General features: G+C 36.6%; 1 protein-coding gene across 3 annotated transcripts in view; it reads right to left on the bottom strand.

Annotated features, from left to right (window-relative positions):
• Positions 1 to 11,741: 11,741 nt before the first annotated feature.
• Positions 11,742 to 17,558, bottom strand: part of LAYN (layilin) — a 23,909-nt gene continuing 18,092 nt past the window's right edge. For 2 of the 3 annotated variants that reach the window (XM_039887870.1, XM_039887871.1), the window contains 2 exons: positions 15,844 to 15,946; positions 11,742 to 14,245 (listed from right to left, as the gene is read on the bottom strand). In XM_039887870.1, the coding sequence (XP_039743804.1) occupies positions 13,882 to 14,245; positions 15,844 to 15,946 (467 nt within the window). In that variant the 3' untranslated portion in view covers positions 11,742 to 13,881. The remainder of the gene's footprint in view (positions 14,246 to 15,843; positions 15,947 to 17,558) is intronic. The other variant, XR_005658382.1, reaches the window with a different exon arrangement.

Here is a 17,558-nt window from a genome sequence, read left to right as displayed (position 1 = left end):
ATGCCATGTGAGAAAGAAAACATCCCCATCAGGTAGCCCAAGGAAATTCAAATCAAAAGGATCAAAGAAGATACTGACCACTCCCCAAAAGACTAAATACAGTAATTTTATAGTCGTGCCCATAATCACTATTTGACCAAAAACGTTTCAGGATATGTTGGTTCTAAGATGTAGAAGTTCAATAATCAAGTTAAGAAAACATCTATTAGGATGACTTCTCTTTTTTTCCACCCCTTGAACTTCCGAGTCCTTAAACATTAAAGAGGGTGAAAAAATATGCTTTTTAAATTCTTTATAACTCACATAATACTTGACCACAAAACCCTGATAGAAATATAGGAGAAACTTGGAGCATCTAGAAGCTAGATACAAGGCAGTAAGGTTCTGTGAGTGTGGAGCCAGGAGCCCTGGGTTCTGGTCTTGTCTCCACCAAGTTGTAGCTAGGTAACCACTGGATAGTCATTTCAAGCCAGTTTTTGCCTCAGTTTCCTTATTTGTAAACTAGTAACAATCATATCAGCTTTACATGCTAACTTCATTGGGTAGGTAGGTAACGTCTGGGAAAGCGCTTGGCAGAATCTGTTCCTAGGTCTTCTCCTCTGTGTTCTCTCCAGAGCAGAGTAGAGGGGGTCATGTCATGTCCACTCTTTCTACTTCATTATGCATCTATGCACTGAAAACTTCTGACTGCCCTTGCCCTCAGTCTGGAGCAAGTGAGGCCTGCCCTGGTTTAGAGGGCCACATCTGTCAGAACGTACCCCCTACCCCATGTCTACCCACCCCCTGCCCTCAAATTATTAAGGATAACGTGGGCCCCTCTCCCCCTTGGGAATTCAGCATTGACATAACATGGCCATAAGCCTAAATATCCACTTTTATAACTAACATTATTTAAGTCCCAGGAAAACATTTCCCCACATCACTTGTCTTATGTCATCAAACAGTGGATGGCTGTCTCTGAATGCTACAAAGGTTTGTGAGTTGCGCTGTTCCCAAAGACAGAGTCCCATACTGCCTTGAGGTATGGAGAGCATTCGAATGATGGAAGTGCTTAGATAAGAGGAAAGACAGATTAATTAGTTCTTCAAATCTTTTCTTTCAACAGGAATAGATCTTTCCATGGTCAATTATCATTCTCTAATAGAGTTGAGTGTACATTTGTTTTATTTCTTTTGCGTTCACAAATTTAGGGTGTTTTCACAACTGTTGCACATTGTGGCTCTCAAAACGGAAGAGCTAACGAAAACATTTATGAAGCATGATATCACTTCTTTGAATTGGCAATTAGAAGGACAATAAGTCCTGAATGAAGAATTGTTTTGCTCTTATAATATTTTGCATTTAATAATATTTAATTCAAATTTAAAAATTAAATTTAAAAGTTTAAAATGTTTACATTTATTAATTATTATTTATAATTTTTCTTTTAATTTTAATAGATGCTTTTGAATATTTTAGAAGAGATATAACTTGTTTGACAATGATAAAAATAATTTCACATTTTTATTTTTTACATTTAGTTTATATTTTTGATGAAAATATAACATTTTACACAGTTTAAATGCACTTACATTTTAATTGTATATCTTTATTGCTGGTAAAACACAAATTATGTGAAGATCTTCATTAGTAACAGCTTAATTAGTGATTTCATTAAAATAAAGGCAAGACAAATAGTATCTACTCTGTAAATATTGGTTGAGTGAGTAGATAAAATGCAAATTTAAAAAATATTAAACCACATTTATAAGTATGAATTCTACCCCAGAGCAATAAAAATCTATTATATAAGCAGTTTCTCAAGTGGGATTTCTCAAACGGGGATATGAAATGTGCCATGATTGAGAAGGGGTAGAGATTTCTGAAAGTCTTTGTTAAACATACTACATCTTCTGGAATATAAATTTTCCCTTTTAAGCTTTTATTTATATATGAAAACAGAGTAGGCGGAGATTTAAACAAATATTTAAGGTTAACATAGGACTTTGGAGAAATGTTTATTTCCTAAAGATTATATCAGGCCACTTTCCCAGGGCTGTGGATTTATACATACGACTGTGTGTGCGTGTGTGCGTGTGTGTGTGTACGTGCATGTGTGTACATGTTGTGTGCAGCCGGTATTCATCTCTCCTAGTTCTTCAATAGAAAAGTTTAAAAAGCAGTGAAAGAGATAATATACAACAGACTATTAGACAAGATTAATATGCTTAGGGAAGTACTGATAGAATCCTTTCAAAGTCCTTCATTGAAGAGGAACTCTTGTTAGGGTCAATGAGTTTCCAAGCTTCTCAAAATGTAAGAATTATACCTATAGTTCTGATTTTGAATTGGAAGTATCAGTATGAATGAATTATGTCTATTAAAAAAAATTTCCTAGCTTTGTCCCTGAAAAGGCCTAGAAATAGAGACCAAATCAGGAGCAACGAGCACTCCTAGCACCTAAACGAAGGTCTTTCTGTACTAGTTTTCTCTAAAAGTAATCAAAGCATGTAGTGGATACTGTGGAGTGCTCCCCAGATCCCACTTTCAGGCTGAAGGCCTCATTCCCCCTGATGCTGGGAGCACTGGTGGCAGTTGTGTCACTATCTGGGCATTGCCCTAAACAAAAATTTCTCAACTTCAGCATTTTGACATTTTGGACTAGATAATTCTTTGTTGCTAGGGTTGCCCTGTGCATTACAAGATGTTTAGCAGAATCCCTGGCTTCTACCTACAAGATACCCATAGCATTCCACTCCTGGTTGTGACAACCAGAAATGTCTCCAGACATTGTCAGATGTCCCTTGTGGGGCAAAATTGCCTTGATTGAGAACCACTGCCCTAAAATGAAGAGAGCCACTTCCCTAAGGTTATATCCTCCTCCTCAGGGGCAGACTAGTTAATGTAGGTTATAAAGGTCAGGCTCTCTTGCCTCAAAGCAGGACAACTTGAAGGGCTAATCATCTTCAGCACTTGCTGTGGGATTGGCTGTGGGTGTACTGTAGTTTACCTCCTTACTCTGCCTTGTCCTATTTCTGTCACTTCTGAAGGCAGTCTCCAATATTGCATGCAAATATTCAACTCAGAGTCTTTCCTGGGGGAACCCAATCTGAGACAGGGCTTCTAGATAAATGGCTGATTCCTGGTCTGAAATAGGAAATGTGCCAGATAAACTGGAAATCTTTTGATACCAGAAAGCAAGGAAGCTATCAAAGAGTATTATGGTCATGTCAAAAGTATTCAGCAGTCAATTTAGATAAGCTCTTGCTTTCCAAAGATGGCCAAATAGAATATCAATAATGATAATAACTCAATGGATTGATGCTTAAATTTATGACATAAAAATACAAAAAAACCAAAGTCATTGGTCACTTTGGATGGAGGATATAAGGAGCCAGCTCTTTAATTTGAAAACTATATTGAAATTAAGCATTTTTTCTGTCATTCCTATGTTATTTGTATCAGATATATAGGCATATCTCTGATATAGATAGATCTAGATAGATGTCTAGATATCTATATATATCTGATATATAGATGTCTAGATATATCTGATATATCTATATATCAGATATATAGATATATCAGATATATATGAGGGGAAGACTAATAAAGTAGATTAATAAAGAAATGTTAGAAATATAGTACCATTTTGCAGTCCCTAAAGAATTAATGACCTTAAGCCATGATCATCAATGGCCGATAATATCAGAAACAGAAATATCCAGAGATCATGTACCTCTTGATGCATAGTGGATAGACACCACCAGTCTTGTGAGAAGTCTAGGGGGCAGTCCTCAAGGCAGCCTTCACTTCTGGCACCAATTGCAAGTTTAGGGATTCCCAAAACTACCCTCAGTTTTGATAATTCTCTAAAAGAGCTCACAGAATTCACTAAAAGCTGATATACTAATGGTTATGGTTTATTACAGCTAAAGAATACAGATTAAGAGTAGCCAAGATAAAAAGCGCATAGGGCAGAGTCCAGGACAGTTCCAAATATGGATGCTCCAGTTCTCTTTCTTGTGGACATCATTACTTTCTCAGAATCAACGTATAACAATATGCAGATTATTGCCAATCAGAGAAATTCACCTGAGCCTCCCTGTCCAGAGTTTTTATTTGGTTGACTGCCCAGCCCCTCTGAAGTTGAGCTGATTATGTGTGACCCAAGGCTCCCGGGTAAACAGAAAAACTCATATCAGGCGTGATATTCCAAGGGATTTATATTCCCAGAAACCAAAAGCCAGGCCCTTTTTTGGACAAGATTAATCTTGCAAAACAAAAACAAAAAACAACCTACGTTGAACCTGAATATGATTACCCTTTAGATACAACTAACAATTTATAGGAAATGTAAGGGACAGAGAACATATAAATGACACCATAGGGGTGCAGACAGCAAATCCAGTTTATGGGAAACTACAGGACCATCAGCCTGGTATTTTTAACAAAAAATTGCAAGGAAAAAAGATATGAAAGAGAAGCCTATAGGTTAAAGTAGACTTAAAAGACATATTGCTCAATTGCAATGTGTCTTGTTTGGATCCTGATTCAAATAGAGAAGCTGAAAATGTAAGATAATTGTGGAAATGTGAATGCTGGTTGGATATTTGATGATATTAAGGAACTGTTATTGATTTTTACATTTGATAATTGTGTTATGGTCATGTTTACAGAATAAAAAGAGTCTTCCATCTTTTAAAGATACATACTGAAATATTTACAGGTGAAATGACATGGCTGGAGTTTGCTTCAAAATAACCTGGGGGCGAGTTGGTAATGGGAGGAGTTTGGATGTAACAAGACTGACTATGTGTTATAATAAAGCAAAATATTTGGGCTATGTTCGTTCATGTGTTTATTTTTGACACTTGAAAAGATGTAAAATGGATAAATGTAAAATTGAGCTGTGGGGCACAAGTGGCCTTCACTAGGCCTTTTTACACTGATAAGGTGCTCGCATTTAATAGACTATTCTCAGTTACCCATTTCCCAGTCTTCTCTGGGCCTTTGAGAGAACAGAAGTTGATAACTTTGGATGAGGTTAGTAGCTAAGGCTATGTGATCATCGAAAGAGATATAGATGTGTATGTGTTTAAGATAATGGATATATTTCATCTATTTTTCAAGGAAAATGTTACAGTTTTATTAAGAAGATAAATTTAATGTGGATAAACATTATAATATTCTGGTAAGATCAATACATTTCAAAATTAAAATATTTATATTTGCCATTTAACTAAATGTTTACTTTTGCATTTCTAAATATATGCCTATGATGGAATATTAAAATTATTAAGCAAAGGGAGCTTATAAATAATGAAGAGAAAGGTATTTCAGAACATTGAACTTTGAGTATCCAGTCTTCTCTGAACAAGAAATAGCAAAAAGTTATTCTATGCCCAGCCAGCAGAGATTCCAGGTGTCACTCACTAAGATATACTTATAGGAGAGCCTGTTAATATCTTGTGAATGTTTTTGGTTATGCACTTAAATAATTTTTTTAAAACAAAAAATATACCAAAAAGGCTATAGTTCCTAATACTTACTGTTGTTTGCTTGTGTGTATAGTTACTGTATCCAAGACTGTAACAATTCTCCTGTTTAGGCATTTATGATAGAGGCTTTCATCTTGTCTCTTTTGACAACTTTTTATACTGACATACAAATTTGGCCCCAAATTCCAAATGAGAAAACTGCTCAGATGTCTTTTAAACCAAACTATTTTTGAGGTTTCTCAGACAGCTGCTGGATAACACCAAAAATTTACTTTCTTGTTTTGTAAAAGGAGAGATGCTAGAAATCATTAGGAGCACCTTGTTTTGTATTTTCTGTATTGTGAGAGCTGTGTGTCAAGCCCACAGTGTGAGAGGAGCTGGCAAGTCAACCTCCTTAGGTCAACTGTATACAAAGCATACAAGCAAGATGTTATTAATATGAAAATGAATGCGTTTTAGCCATTGTGTGTCTTCAGGATGGATAGAGTATACTTGTGCTCATGTGCAAAGACTGGCACGGTAACTGTCGACAAAATTTATTCACACTTTTCTAACTTAAAATGACTATCAATAAAATATACACTTAATGGGAGAGATTAAAAAGCCCTGGAGATCTGTCAATGTCTTAATTATTCATACTGTGTTACTATACTCAAGACAATTGTTGATTAAATTCTTATAAAATATTTATGCATTTTTCTTCTTACAGATAGTTATTTTAGTACATTAACCCAAGCCATTCAGTCCTGTCATCAATAGGTAGTTTCTTCTTTCCTTAACATTGTCTAAACACTTCAGCTATTAGGCTATAGACTAGTAATAGAGTCTTCTGGAAGAAACATCAAAAGAATCATAACCTTAGTAAAGGCCTGAAGCAGGTACTCTTAACTACTGATACTAAATGAAATAGATTCACAGGTACAGGCTTTCCAGTTTAACTGACGTCACCAAGCACAGAGTTGGATGGTGTGATTGAACATTTCCAGGCCTTTATTTTAGTCCAAAAACACATGACTTTGTGACAGTAGATGACCAATTTTATACCAAGATTAGAAAACAAGAATTAATTATCTAGGAAAGAAAGAAATTCAGGTGCAAATTTTGCTGTGGCTAGTGTTCTATATTCTATTGGGCAGATAAGGACACTCCTTTTCTTTCTTCTGGATATATCAATAATTCTTGATTTAACAAGCTAGCTCTGTACAAAGTAGAACAAACACTCTTATGCGATGTCTTATTGTGACTGATCCCTCAGAATTCAGAGGAGCAAATCTAAAAAATATCTTAGGAAATGGATTATGAGCTAATAAATCGAGAGGAAAATATAGGAAAATTGTTCTTTTTTTGACTTATAAACATTTTATTTTATTTATTTTAAAAATAGATATAATTGACATACATAACATTAGGTTTGGATGTACAACCTAATGATTCGATATTTGTATATATTGTGAAATGATCACTAAAAGAATTTGTCTGTAAAACTACACAGAACAATGGTTGTTTCTATACATGGTACCATTTGTTGCTTCCATTTACTTTTTCATGACCGCATTTTTATTTACATGGGTTCAAAACAAATCTGTCTTTTTCCTATTGAGATATGATTGGATAAAAATTTTTGTAAGAGAGACCATGCAACAGAAGTCTCAATCAAAAACAAATCTCATTTAATTAGGTATGATAAGCTCACTATTAAGAAACAAGGACTGCACTTCATATATGGAAATGCTGCCTACAGAATCTTCCCAGAAAACTTACCTTGGACATACTCTATGGCTAGTGAAATCTCAGCCTTACCTTTAATAAAGAATGACCAAGGACATTGGCAGACTTCTCAGAGAAAGAAGGACACTCCAGTTATATAGCTACTGCAGGAAAAGCTTGTTAGAGGAAAACTGGATGCCTTTGTTCCTAGACTTAGAAAGGAGAAATGGATAATAGCAATTCAAATACTTCTGTAACACTTATATGATCAAAGTATGACTAGGGGCTTTATGAAGCTTGCAGACAAAAGTTAATTTGCCAAACATTGTTATCATATGGCTTTACTTTTTAAAAACCATACAATAAGGAAAATTTTGAGTATTAATCGACACCTCTTGTGGCTCCTATGTAAATTAAACTGGCCAAATTGGAAAAAAAAAAAACCCCACCAAGTTAAGGATTTAAATAAGAAAATCACAGAACAAACCAGTATGGTCTATGTTTAAGAGGCAGCAACTGGCCAGGAGAGGCAAAGCAAGCAGGAATGATACTTGCTCTGCTGCCATTTTGACTTAGCACATCGTGTACCTTAGTCATAAAGACAAAACAAAAAACCTCCAAACATTTGGCATTCTTAAATTTTAAAAAGACAGAAGAAACCTGTTTAATATTAGCCTCTAAATGAAGATCTGAGACCTTCTTGTAAATTGCTAACATCCTAACACAAACAACTTTATTCCTGATATATTGATATCTGCAGATTGATGACAACCCTTGCAATATGATAATTATGTGAGGAACAAACTGACTATTATTTCGGCAACTTCTCACTTTTTCTCTAAATACCTGCTGTGTTCTTTATCTGGAGAGCTCAACTGTTCTCAAGTATGTTCTCTTGCAAAATAGTGAAAGTAAAAATTCTTTTCTTAATGGTTTTGTGTCTGAGTTCTTTTTTCATAATTGGTCATTGTTGAAGCTGGTGAAAGGTACTTCAGGTCCTTTTACTCTTCCTTCCAATTTTGTACACAGGCATCCCAACCCCTGGATTGGTTCTAGACCCTCCCCACAGTGGATACCAAAATCCAAGGATGCTCAAGTCCCTTATATAAAATAGTGTAGTATTTGCATATCATCTATGCACATCCTCCCGTATACTTTAAATCATCTCTAGGTTTTATGTAATACCTAATACAAAATAAATGCTGTATAAATAACTGTTATCCCATATTGTTTAGGGAATAATGACAAGAAAAAAAGTCTGTATATGTTCATTTCAGAGGCAACAATTATAGGCCTAACTACATAGTACACGTCAGCCACAATGTAACATTTTTTTTTCTGAATATTTTTGAACTGCAGTTGGTTGAATCTATGGATGTGGAACCTGCAGATATGGAGGGTCGAGGGCATAATTTTAAATTTTCATAATTAAAAAATAGTAATATATAGGGCTATCTACACTATCAAAGAGATTATTGTCAGTGCTTTCATGCAACGGCATAAGGCTTAGTCTAATTTAACTAGTTTTCAACTTGAAGGCTACTTTATGGCACGCAGTGTTCAGGTTTAAAGCCCATGCTACTGGTAGAAATGACTAACCATCATGCAGATAGTACTGGAGCTGGCTGCCTGGAACCGAGGAAAGTTATCTTTGTGGTTGTGAAGTTGGTGTTTTCTGGCCTCATGGGTGAGGTTAGATTCCTCAATGTCAAGTAGCAATGAAGGGAGCCAGAGTTTCCATATTATTTGCTACATTCAGTGTGCATGTCAAAAATAGATCCAAAAACTATGGCAACTGAAAAATATTTGTTTTAATCAGTGTTTGGGAAACAAATGCTGCTATTTGGCTTCAGGATTGGCTTCTTCAGCATTGACATTGGCAAATCTGATTTACAATAAAGTCCTACAGCACTTGTTTTGTTTTTTAAAATCCCATATGGACTTACTCTGCAAAACCTCTTGGTACATTTGAACATTTTTGTTTCCTGGAGGTTCCTTTGGATTTGTTTGGCTCTGGTATCATGATTATTTATTATACATTTCCCTTGAAATATAAAAAGAAAGAACACACTTGTTACATTTAGTCATTTATGTATTTAACAAGTATTTATTGATCTACTGTGTACCAGGCATTTTCCTTGGCACTCTGGAAAGATATAAAACGTATCTGATACGTATTGTCATCTCAGCATACTTTCAGCCAAGTAAAGAGGCTGGAGACCTGCAATTTTTCTCCCTTCTCATTCTTTTTATTAAAAAAAAATTTTTAGTGGAAACTTTTAAACATACATAAAAATAGAATAATACAATGACCCTCCATGTGTCTCTCATTCACTAATTGATAATAAGAAATTATCAACAGCTTGCTAATCTTGTTTTTTAAAAATTTTTATTTAATTTTAATTTTTTTTTTAGAGTTGACAGTATACATTATTTTATATTAGTTTCAGGTGTGAAGCACAGTGGTTAGACATTTATATAATTTATGAAGTGATTCCCTCCATTTAGTCTAGTACCCATCTGGTGCTATACTTAGTTATAATATTATTGACTATATCCCCTATGCTGTACTTCACATCCGCATTTTGTAACTACCAATTTGTACTTAATCTCTTCACCTTTTTCACCTAGTCATTATACTGGGTGGCTCCAACAAGAGAAACTTACTGTCTCACAGTTCTGGAGGATGACAATCACCAATTTGTTCTCTGTATCTGTGAGTTTGTTTTCGTTTTATTTGTTCATTTATTTTGTTTTTAGATTGCACATATAAGTGAAATCATATGGTATTTGTCTTTTTCTGTCTGACTTATTTTACTTAGCTTAATATTGCTAATCTTGTTTTCATTCTTCTCCTCTACCTTGTTTCCTGCTAGCATATTTTTAAACAAATCCCAGAAATCAGGACATTTTACTGCAGACCTTTTTAACCAACAAGACCTTTTATCTTTGATAAAACCTCTGTGCCATTATCACTTCTGATAAAGACAAATATAAATCTTTAATTTTATCTAATGGTCAGTCCATGTTCAAATTTTCCCAATTTTCTCAAGATGTCTTTTCTGGTTGGTTGGTTCATGTCAGCAACCAAACATTCCCCACAGCTGTAACTCCTTTTAGTTAAAATTCCAATTCAACCTGAGGATAGGTCTTCCCTGGTGGCAAGTTGTGGCAATGACCTGGGTGTGGGGCATTTTGGGACAACTTGGCACGTAATATTCCCTCCTATGTTCTCTTTATCATACACACAAAAGAGGCAACTCTAAGCCCCCCTAAACTGCTGACAGCCCTCCAGTCTACTCAGTGGGGTAGAGTCTCTTTTTGAGTGTGGGGAAGGGATGTTATCTGCTAAGTAGGATAACTTGCAGTGTTGCCTATTCCAGATCAATTTATTTAAGACTGTTATTCATTGCCTTGTAGGTAGGGCTGGGAGTAAATAGTGAGGAGGTATGTGATATAGGTTTGGAGTTTAGGGGCAGCTATTCAACTTTAATTTTACCAAGCTGACCTCAATCTTTAATAAAATTAGCTATTAGAGAGTCTAGATCCTAGTAAAGAAAAAGAAACAAATTACCACCAAGCTTCTTTGCCCTTTTCTCTTCCAGCTTCTTTAGGGTCAAAAGAAAATGACTGAAATGCATGCACTGAGATGAAGAGAGATGTTACAGGTTATTAAATCCAACCTTCCAACCAGCAGGAGGCCCCTTCTGATAATAAGAACTAACATCTTTACAAGCAAGTGGTCACGTGACTCAATGCCACATCTGGGGGCTCCAAATCCTACCCCTTCCAGGGGGTCACGTGGCCTCTGTGTGTACTTCGTCAGAGAATGAAGACCTCATAATTCTCATTGTTAGCAGGCATCCTTTTAGGTTTCACCGAAATCCCTTTCCTCTGTTGAGAGTTTTGCCCTCTGTTGCTCTACAGAATGTCACGATTTGGGGTGTGGGGTGGGGAGAGATATAAATTTGTGATAGCTGGAAAATGCACTTTAAATTTACAGTAGAAACAATCTTGTCTCAGTACAATTAAATTAAAAGTATATAGGGCTAATAACAGCTAATATAAATTAGTACTTACCATGTGCTACATATTTCCCAGGGTTGCTGTAAAAAAGTACTACAGACTGGGTGGCTCCAAAAAGAGAAATTTATTGTCTCACAGTTGTGGAGGCTGGCAGTCTGAGATCAAGGTGTCAGCAGGGTTGGTTTCTTCTGAGGGCTGTGAGGGAGAATCTGTTTCTGGCTTCTGGGCTAGTCTTTGGTGAACTGCCGGCAATCCAGCATTCCTTGGTTCCTTGAAGCATCCACCCAATATCTCCCATCATCTTCACAAGATGGTCTCCCTGTGCTCATGTCTCTGTGTCCTATTCTCTGCCTTTTATAAGGACCAGCCATATTAGATTAGAGAACACTGGACTGGCCTCATTCATGTCAACTAATTACATCTGCAGTGACCCTTATCTCCAAATAAGATTTAATTTTGAGGTACTGAGGGTTAGGACTTCAACATATGAATTTTAAGGGACACAATTCAAGCCATAACATATGCCAATACTTTGCATATATTCGAGATTTTATTCTCACAACAACACTTTTAGGTAGGTAATGTTACACAACAACAGATGAGTAAACTGAGACTTAAAGAATTCAATAGTTTGTTCACAATTGCAGAGCCAAGTAAGTGGCAGAAAACTTGATTTAAAATCTAGACACTCTGATTCCAGAACCCAGGATTTTAACTACTTTATTATACTGTCTTATTTCTACTTGTATCATTTTATTTTTTGACTCTCTCGTCCCTTATAGCTGTAGGAAGTTACTTGCCAGAAACGAATAAACACTAGTAGTAAAATTTCTATGGTACCCTAACACTGCCACCTGGTGGTGAAAACAATTAAAGCCGTTTCCAACTTGGCGGCGAAAGTTGCATTGCATGAAATGCTCAATGGCTGGCTAATTACACCAATACAGTCAAATGATTATGAATTCTGTTTGATACTGCTTTTGACCAAACACAAGTCATATGAGAAAAAATAAGAACAGAACGGCACAAATTTTGAGCTCATGAAGAGATCTAAATTTTGCTGAATAAAATATGTAACCCACCATAGAAAATTCTTGGGTACCTATTTTGTGATAATATATATTCAATAGCTTTATATTTTAAAAACCTATATATATTTTGAGACCTGATCTAGTCTTATTTACTTTGGAAAAACTGTTTTTTCCTGATGCCCTTGCTCTGATGACTCATTGTAGACACCATTTCCTTCTGCTGTTCAAACTCAGGATTCAAAAATAACTTAAGATTAATTAGCAATTACTAGTCATTAACTGCTCTTTGAAAGAAAAAAAGAGGGGCTTTACAGAATAATTGGCTTTGTTGCTTTTCCATCTCCTGGTGTGCAATTTTCTAGACCTTCACCTCTCTCTACAGTTTGCTATTCATTATGTCTTACTGCAAGTTCAGAAATAATGTGGCATAACATGCTAACGATAAGCTAGAAAAAAATCAGTCATATTGAAATCAACTAATTTTAGAACTGGAAGACACCTTAGAGCTTATTTAGTCTAGATCACACCATTTGTTTGTTTTTCATAGGGGAACGATGGGAAATCTTGGAAGAAAGGAATTGCTGAATTGACTTTTGGGGGTGGTGGTCCGAATCAGAAATACTGACAAGGACATGGCTAAAGTGGGGTGTTGGCATTGATCCTGAGCCTGGGGTAGGGGTACTGATGACGGCTTTAGCAATAATTCATTTTTGTTTGGATCAAACGCTTTCAACCACAACATCATGACAAACTGGTATGTTGAGCTTAGATACAAGGCATATTGCAAGTAATATGTTACTAATAATTATAGAAACTTTTCTCTGGATTTGAGCTCAAAAGTATTGGAAATAGTCAGGTCCCTAAAACAAAAAGGAAAGAACCATTATCATTGTTAGTAATTTTATGTTGATGCCTCACTGAAACAAACACACTAACAGAATTATGTGCAATATCAGGGCTGGGAACATAAATAGCTTAGAAGCCTGAGACTTGATTTCATTTTTAGTTTCTAAAGTATTTCCAAGTTGGATATTTCCAAGTTTGGATGTCAAGAGAAAGAAAAAAAGGTCTCCTGAGGCCACATGCAGAGGAAAGGCTGTAGACACAGACTGACTAACATGCTGCTTCCTGCTTTTTATTCGATTTGGTTCTTTGGGGGGAAAAAAAAAACCAGACAATATGACTTGAGGATGCACAGGCCAGCCAATGCTAACACATGTAGGCTTTGAAAGCTTCTATAATGTCTGTCTCTTTGTGATTGTGTGTGCTGCTGTGTAGAGCAAGAAAAACAGAACCTAAACACGGGTTTCTCAAGTCCCATGGCCACAACCTTATCCCTTCCGATGAAAACACTGTCTCTTGAAAGTTGGATATAATCAATCAACTGACATTTATTTTCTACTATGTGCCGGACCCTTGGCAAGGTGCTTTCTCTCATAAGGTCCAGCTGTCTGAGAGGCTGGTATAAAGGATACAGTCAAAACTTGTGGACCCAAAAGGGCTAATGCAGATCACATGCTTACCCCTAGGACCTGATCTGAGCATTTTCATAGGCTGACTGTCTTCCTTACAGAAAATAGGAAACTTTTGCTTATTTTCTTAACCATTCTTGTTAGTTCAAGTGTTTTTCATGTGTCCTAATAACCATATATTTCATTTTCCACCCATCCAGACTCCTTGCTCCTCCCCATTCGGTCAGGCGAGAACTCGTAAATGTCATTGGTCACAAAGCCGCTCTCCATGCTCGCCAGAGTCACGAATCCGCTTTCAGATGGGTTCACAGCCATGTTGTCATAGTCACAAGACGTGTCATCGGGAGTAGCTTCTCCCGAACACACTCGGAATGAAAGGTTCTTCAGGTCAGGCCGGGTCTCGGCTAAATCGGCTTCACTTTGTTTTCGTATGACATTGTAAACCTCTAAGTCTGGGCTGTTCCCTTGGTGAGGACAGGCCCACATGGTGTGCTGCTGCTTTGTGCTGCGGCCCAGCTGCTCCCGTTTCCTAGAAAGAAACAAAACCAGGGCTGAGTGTTTTAGACAAGCGAACTTAGAATATCCTTGTGCTTCCTGGTCCAACAGCAGGAGGACGGCATCCTGGGCAATCACCACACTACGCTTCTCACCTACCTAAACTTACAGGTGTGGGCTTTGATAACAAAACAGGAAAGTGTTGTTATGTTTAAAGCGATCATGTATCTGTCATTCACTGCTGCCAGAACATAGAACAGAGGTGCTTATCCTGGGATCTCCAGAGCCCCCCGGAGGGTCCATGAATATCACATTTAAAAAACTCATCTCTAAGTGAAATTTAGCATGTCCTTCAATTCTAAATGTAAGCAGTATACCAAAGTAGAATTAGTAATATCTTTGACTTTATCACCAACAGAAATCATATTTTCCTATTATATCGGTTATAATAGATGCCTTAAAATATTTTATGCTCATCTCTACTTCAAAATTATGATAACTATATCCACCACTACATTACGAAAGATGCATTATGTATCACAGTATCACATATTCATTTTTGGAAATATTTTGTTAAACAATACATATTGGTATAATTGCTTCTCCTGCAATCCAGTGTATATTATTTTATTCATTTAAAAATATTGTTCTGGGAAGGAGTCCATAAGCTTCACCAGACTGCCGTAGGGGCATGTGGCACAAAAATAGGTCAAAACCTCTGAGACAGAGTGCAGCTTCAGAGTTACAATTCCCAAAACAGGTGAGGTGCTAAACAGTAAAGAAGAGAAATCAAGAACCATCTGTAGAGTAAGCAGTTGGAAAATATATTTGTAATTTTTTTTGGACTGAATTCTATTTCCAGATTAGAAGAAATTAATAAAAACGATCCTAGTAAAACCTAACATTTTCTAGTGCTTACTACATGCCCGTTCTGCATGTATTAACTGCTTTAATTCTAATAATCATATAAGGATGTTGTTACTAAATGAAGTAGGTTCTACACTGGAATTTTACTAATTCATCTTAAATTGGTCATCAAAGGATGCCAGATCTTATGTATACCATGATGGTGGGGAATAAAAAGTAGCTGAGAAGAGCTAAAAAATGGTGACAACAAGGTTACTTAGTATAGCTATGTCGTTGCAATCTAAAATTGTGTATTCAACCAAAAGAAATGTCAATTAAAAGGATTTGGCTATTTTATTTTGAATAAAGTGATTTAGTTTCAGATGCTTGCCAGAATACTGGAACAGTTGCTTTTCACATGGCTCACTATTCATTCCTTCCCTCACCCAATAAAAATTTTTGGAGTGAGAGCATACATTTATGAGAGCACTTTGCTGAGTGACGAGAGGGTACACAGGAGATGAATAACAATTCTATGCCTCAAGTCATTTAAAATCTTCCACTTGAAAACATTAACGAATAATAAAAGATCACTCTTTTAATCACAACTAAGCACAAATGCTTAGTCCTTCTGAATGCTTTGAGCACGGCAGAGAATTTACTCTCAAATCTGCAGTGGTGGTTCTCTTGGAGCTGCCATGGCTTTTAATGAAGTAAACAGGGCAATGTCCGAATCCTAAAGAGTTCAGAAGACATAAAGGTTTACATGATGAAGGTTTTACTTGCCTCCTTCTACAGATCCAAACCCAACATCCAACTGTGGTGACGACAAGGAGGAGGAAAAGGGGAATGCTGGGAATTAGGAAGTAGGCAAGATTCGAGGCAGCTTCTGAAAAGAAAAACGCATATTATCAGTATTAGTGATGTGTTTATGTGCTTCAAAATAGGCTTTCACAAGCATAATCAACATCATCAACACAGAGTATTCCAAAAAGCACATTTCTGGAAGGAAAGAGGTATACAATTACCCAGTTAGCAAAGTCTTCTAGTTTTAATAAGTGAGCATTTTCTACCGGCCCTATTATCATAAGTAATAGAGAAAAAGGTGAAATTTTTGGGTTTCATGCAAAATATTGGAAGGGCAGTTTTGTTTATTAACTCTTTTTTTCCTCAGAGGAAAGAGATTCTCTCTTGTCCTTCCTCTTAACAAAGCAGGGGCTGCTTGAGCAGTGATAATGTCTTTGACTCTAAGGACAGAAATTGTAGCTCCCAGGTTGGGGTCAAGGAGAGGAAAGGAAAAAGAAGCAAGCCAAAAGTCTCAGAGTTACTACCAGGAAAGAGAGGATTACATGAAGCACATGAATCAGACTGTGGAATCTACCTAAGATGAACTGAATCCAGTTGGGAGCATGAGCAGTGACTGGAGGGCTCTTCGAGGTCTGCTTTCCTGACCTTTCCTGTCCTTTAAAATTCTCTTAGAACCAGAGAATTTTCTCTCAAGGGGCTTTGGGAAGAATCAAGGAAGGGGACTGACCCCTTTCCTACTCCTACTGGTCCAAGATTCCCAGCCATCCAGAGGTTATTGCTTTCTTTTTCCGTAAGGCTGCAAACCTGACAACCACCAAAGGAAAAAAAAAAGCCCAGACAAAACCCACTTTAAATACCACCACAATAACAAAAAGCAATAAAAATGCCATCATAGCACTTTGTACTTTTATCAAAACATTTTTATATAGTATTTGTTGTGTAATAATAGATTTGATTGGCCTTTGTCCCTGGTTCCTGGTAGGGAGGCTCTAAATCTTTGGAATTTCTCAGGTAATAGGAGTGACTGTTATTCATGACCATATCAGAGTTATGCTGGCAGAAATGTCTCAGGATGGGGGCTGGTGGGGAGCGAGTGGGACCCAGAGATTGAGTTCAATTACATGGCCAATGATCAAATCAATCATGCCTATGTAATGACACCTCAATAAAACCTCTGCACACCAAAGCTCAATGGAGTTTTCTGGTTGGTGAACACATTGGTGTGTTAGAAGCATGATAAGGCATCCTGATCTACAGGGAGTGGACACAGAAATTCCCATTTGGGACCCTTCCAGACCTCACCTTATGTGTTTCTTCATTTGGTTAGTCCTGATTTGTATCCTTTATAATAAAATGTAGTCATAAGTATAACATTTTTCTGAGTTCTTTGCATTGTTCTACTGAATTAATGAACCTGATGGGATTGTGGGCACCCCCTGGATTTATAGCCAGTTGATCAGAAGTGTAAGTGGCCTGGGGCCCCCAGAACGTGTGGCCAAAATGAAGGCAGTCTTTTCGGGGTTTGAATCCTTAAACTATAAGATCTGCACTAACTCAGGGTGGCTAGTGTCAAAATTTAATTGCAGTATTGCAATATTCTACTTTATTTTATGGACACAGTCTCTCAGGTAGATGAGAAAAATATTACTTCCATTATGCAAATTATAAACTGAAGCACAGAGAAATTAAGTGTT

The sequence above is a fragment of the Pteropus medius genome, unplaced genomic scaffold (assembly GCF_902729225.1).
Source record: "Pteropus medius unplaced genomic scaffold, Ma_sr-lr_union100, whole genome shotgun sequence".
Lineage (NCBI taxonomy): Eukaryota > Metazoa > Chordata > Mammalia > Chiroptera > Pteropodidae > Pteropus > Pteropus medius.
The sequence above is the reverse complement of the archived record's forward strand: the minus strand, read 5'-3'. Positions and strand labels throughout refer to the sequence as shown.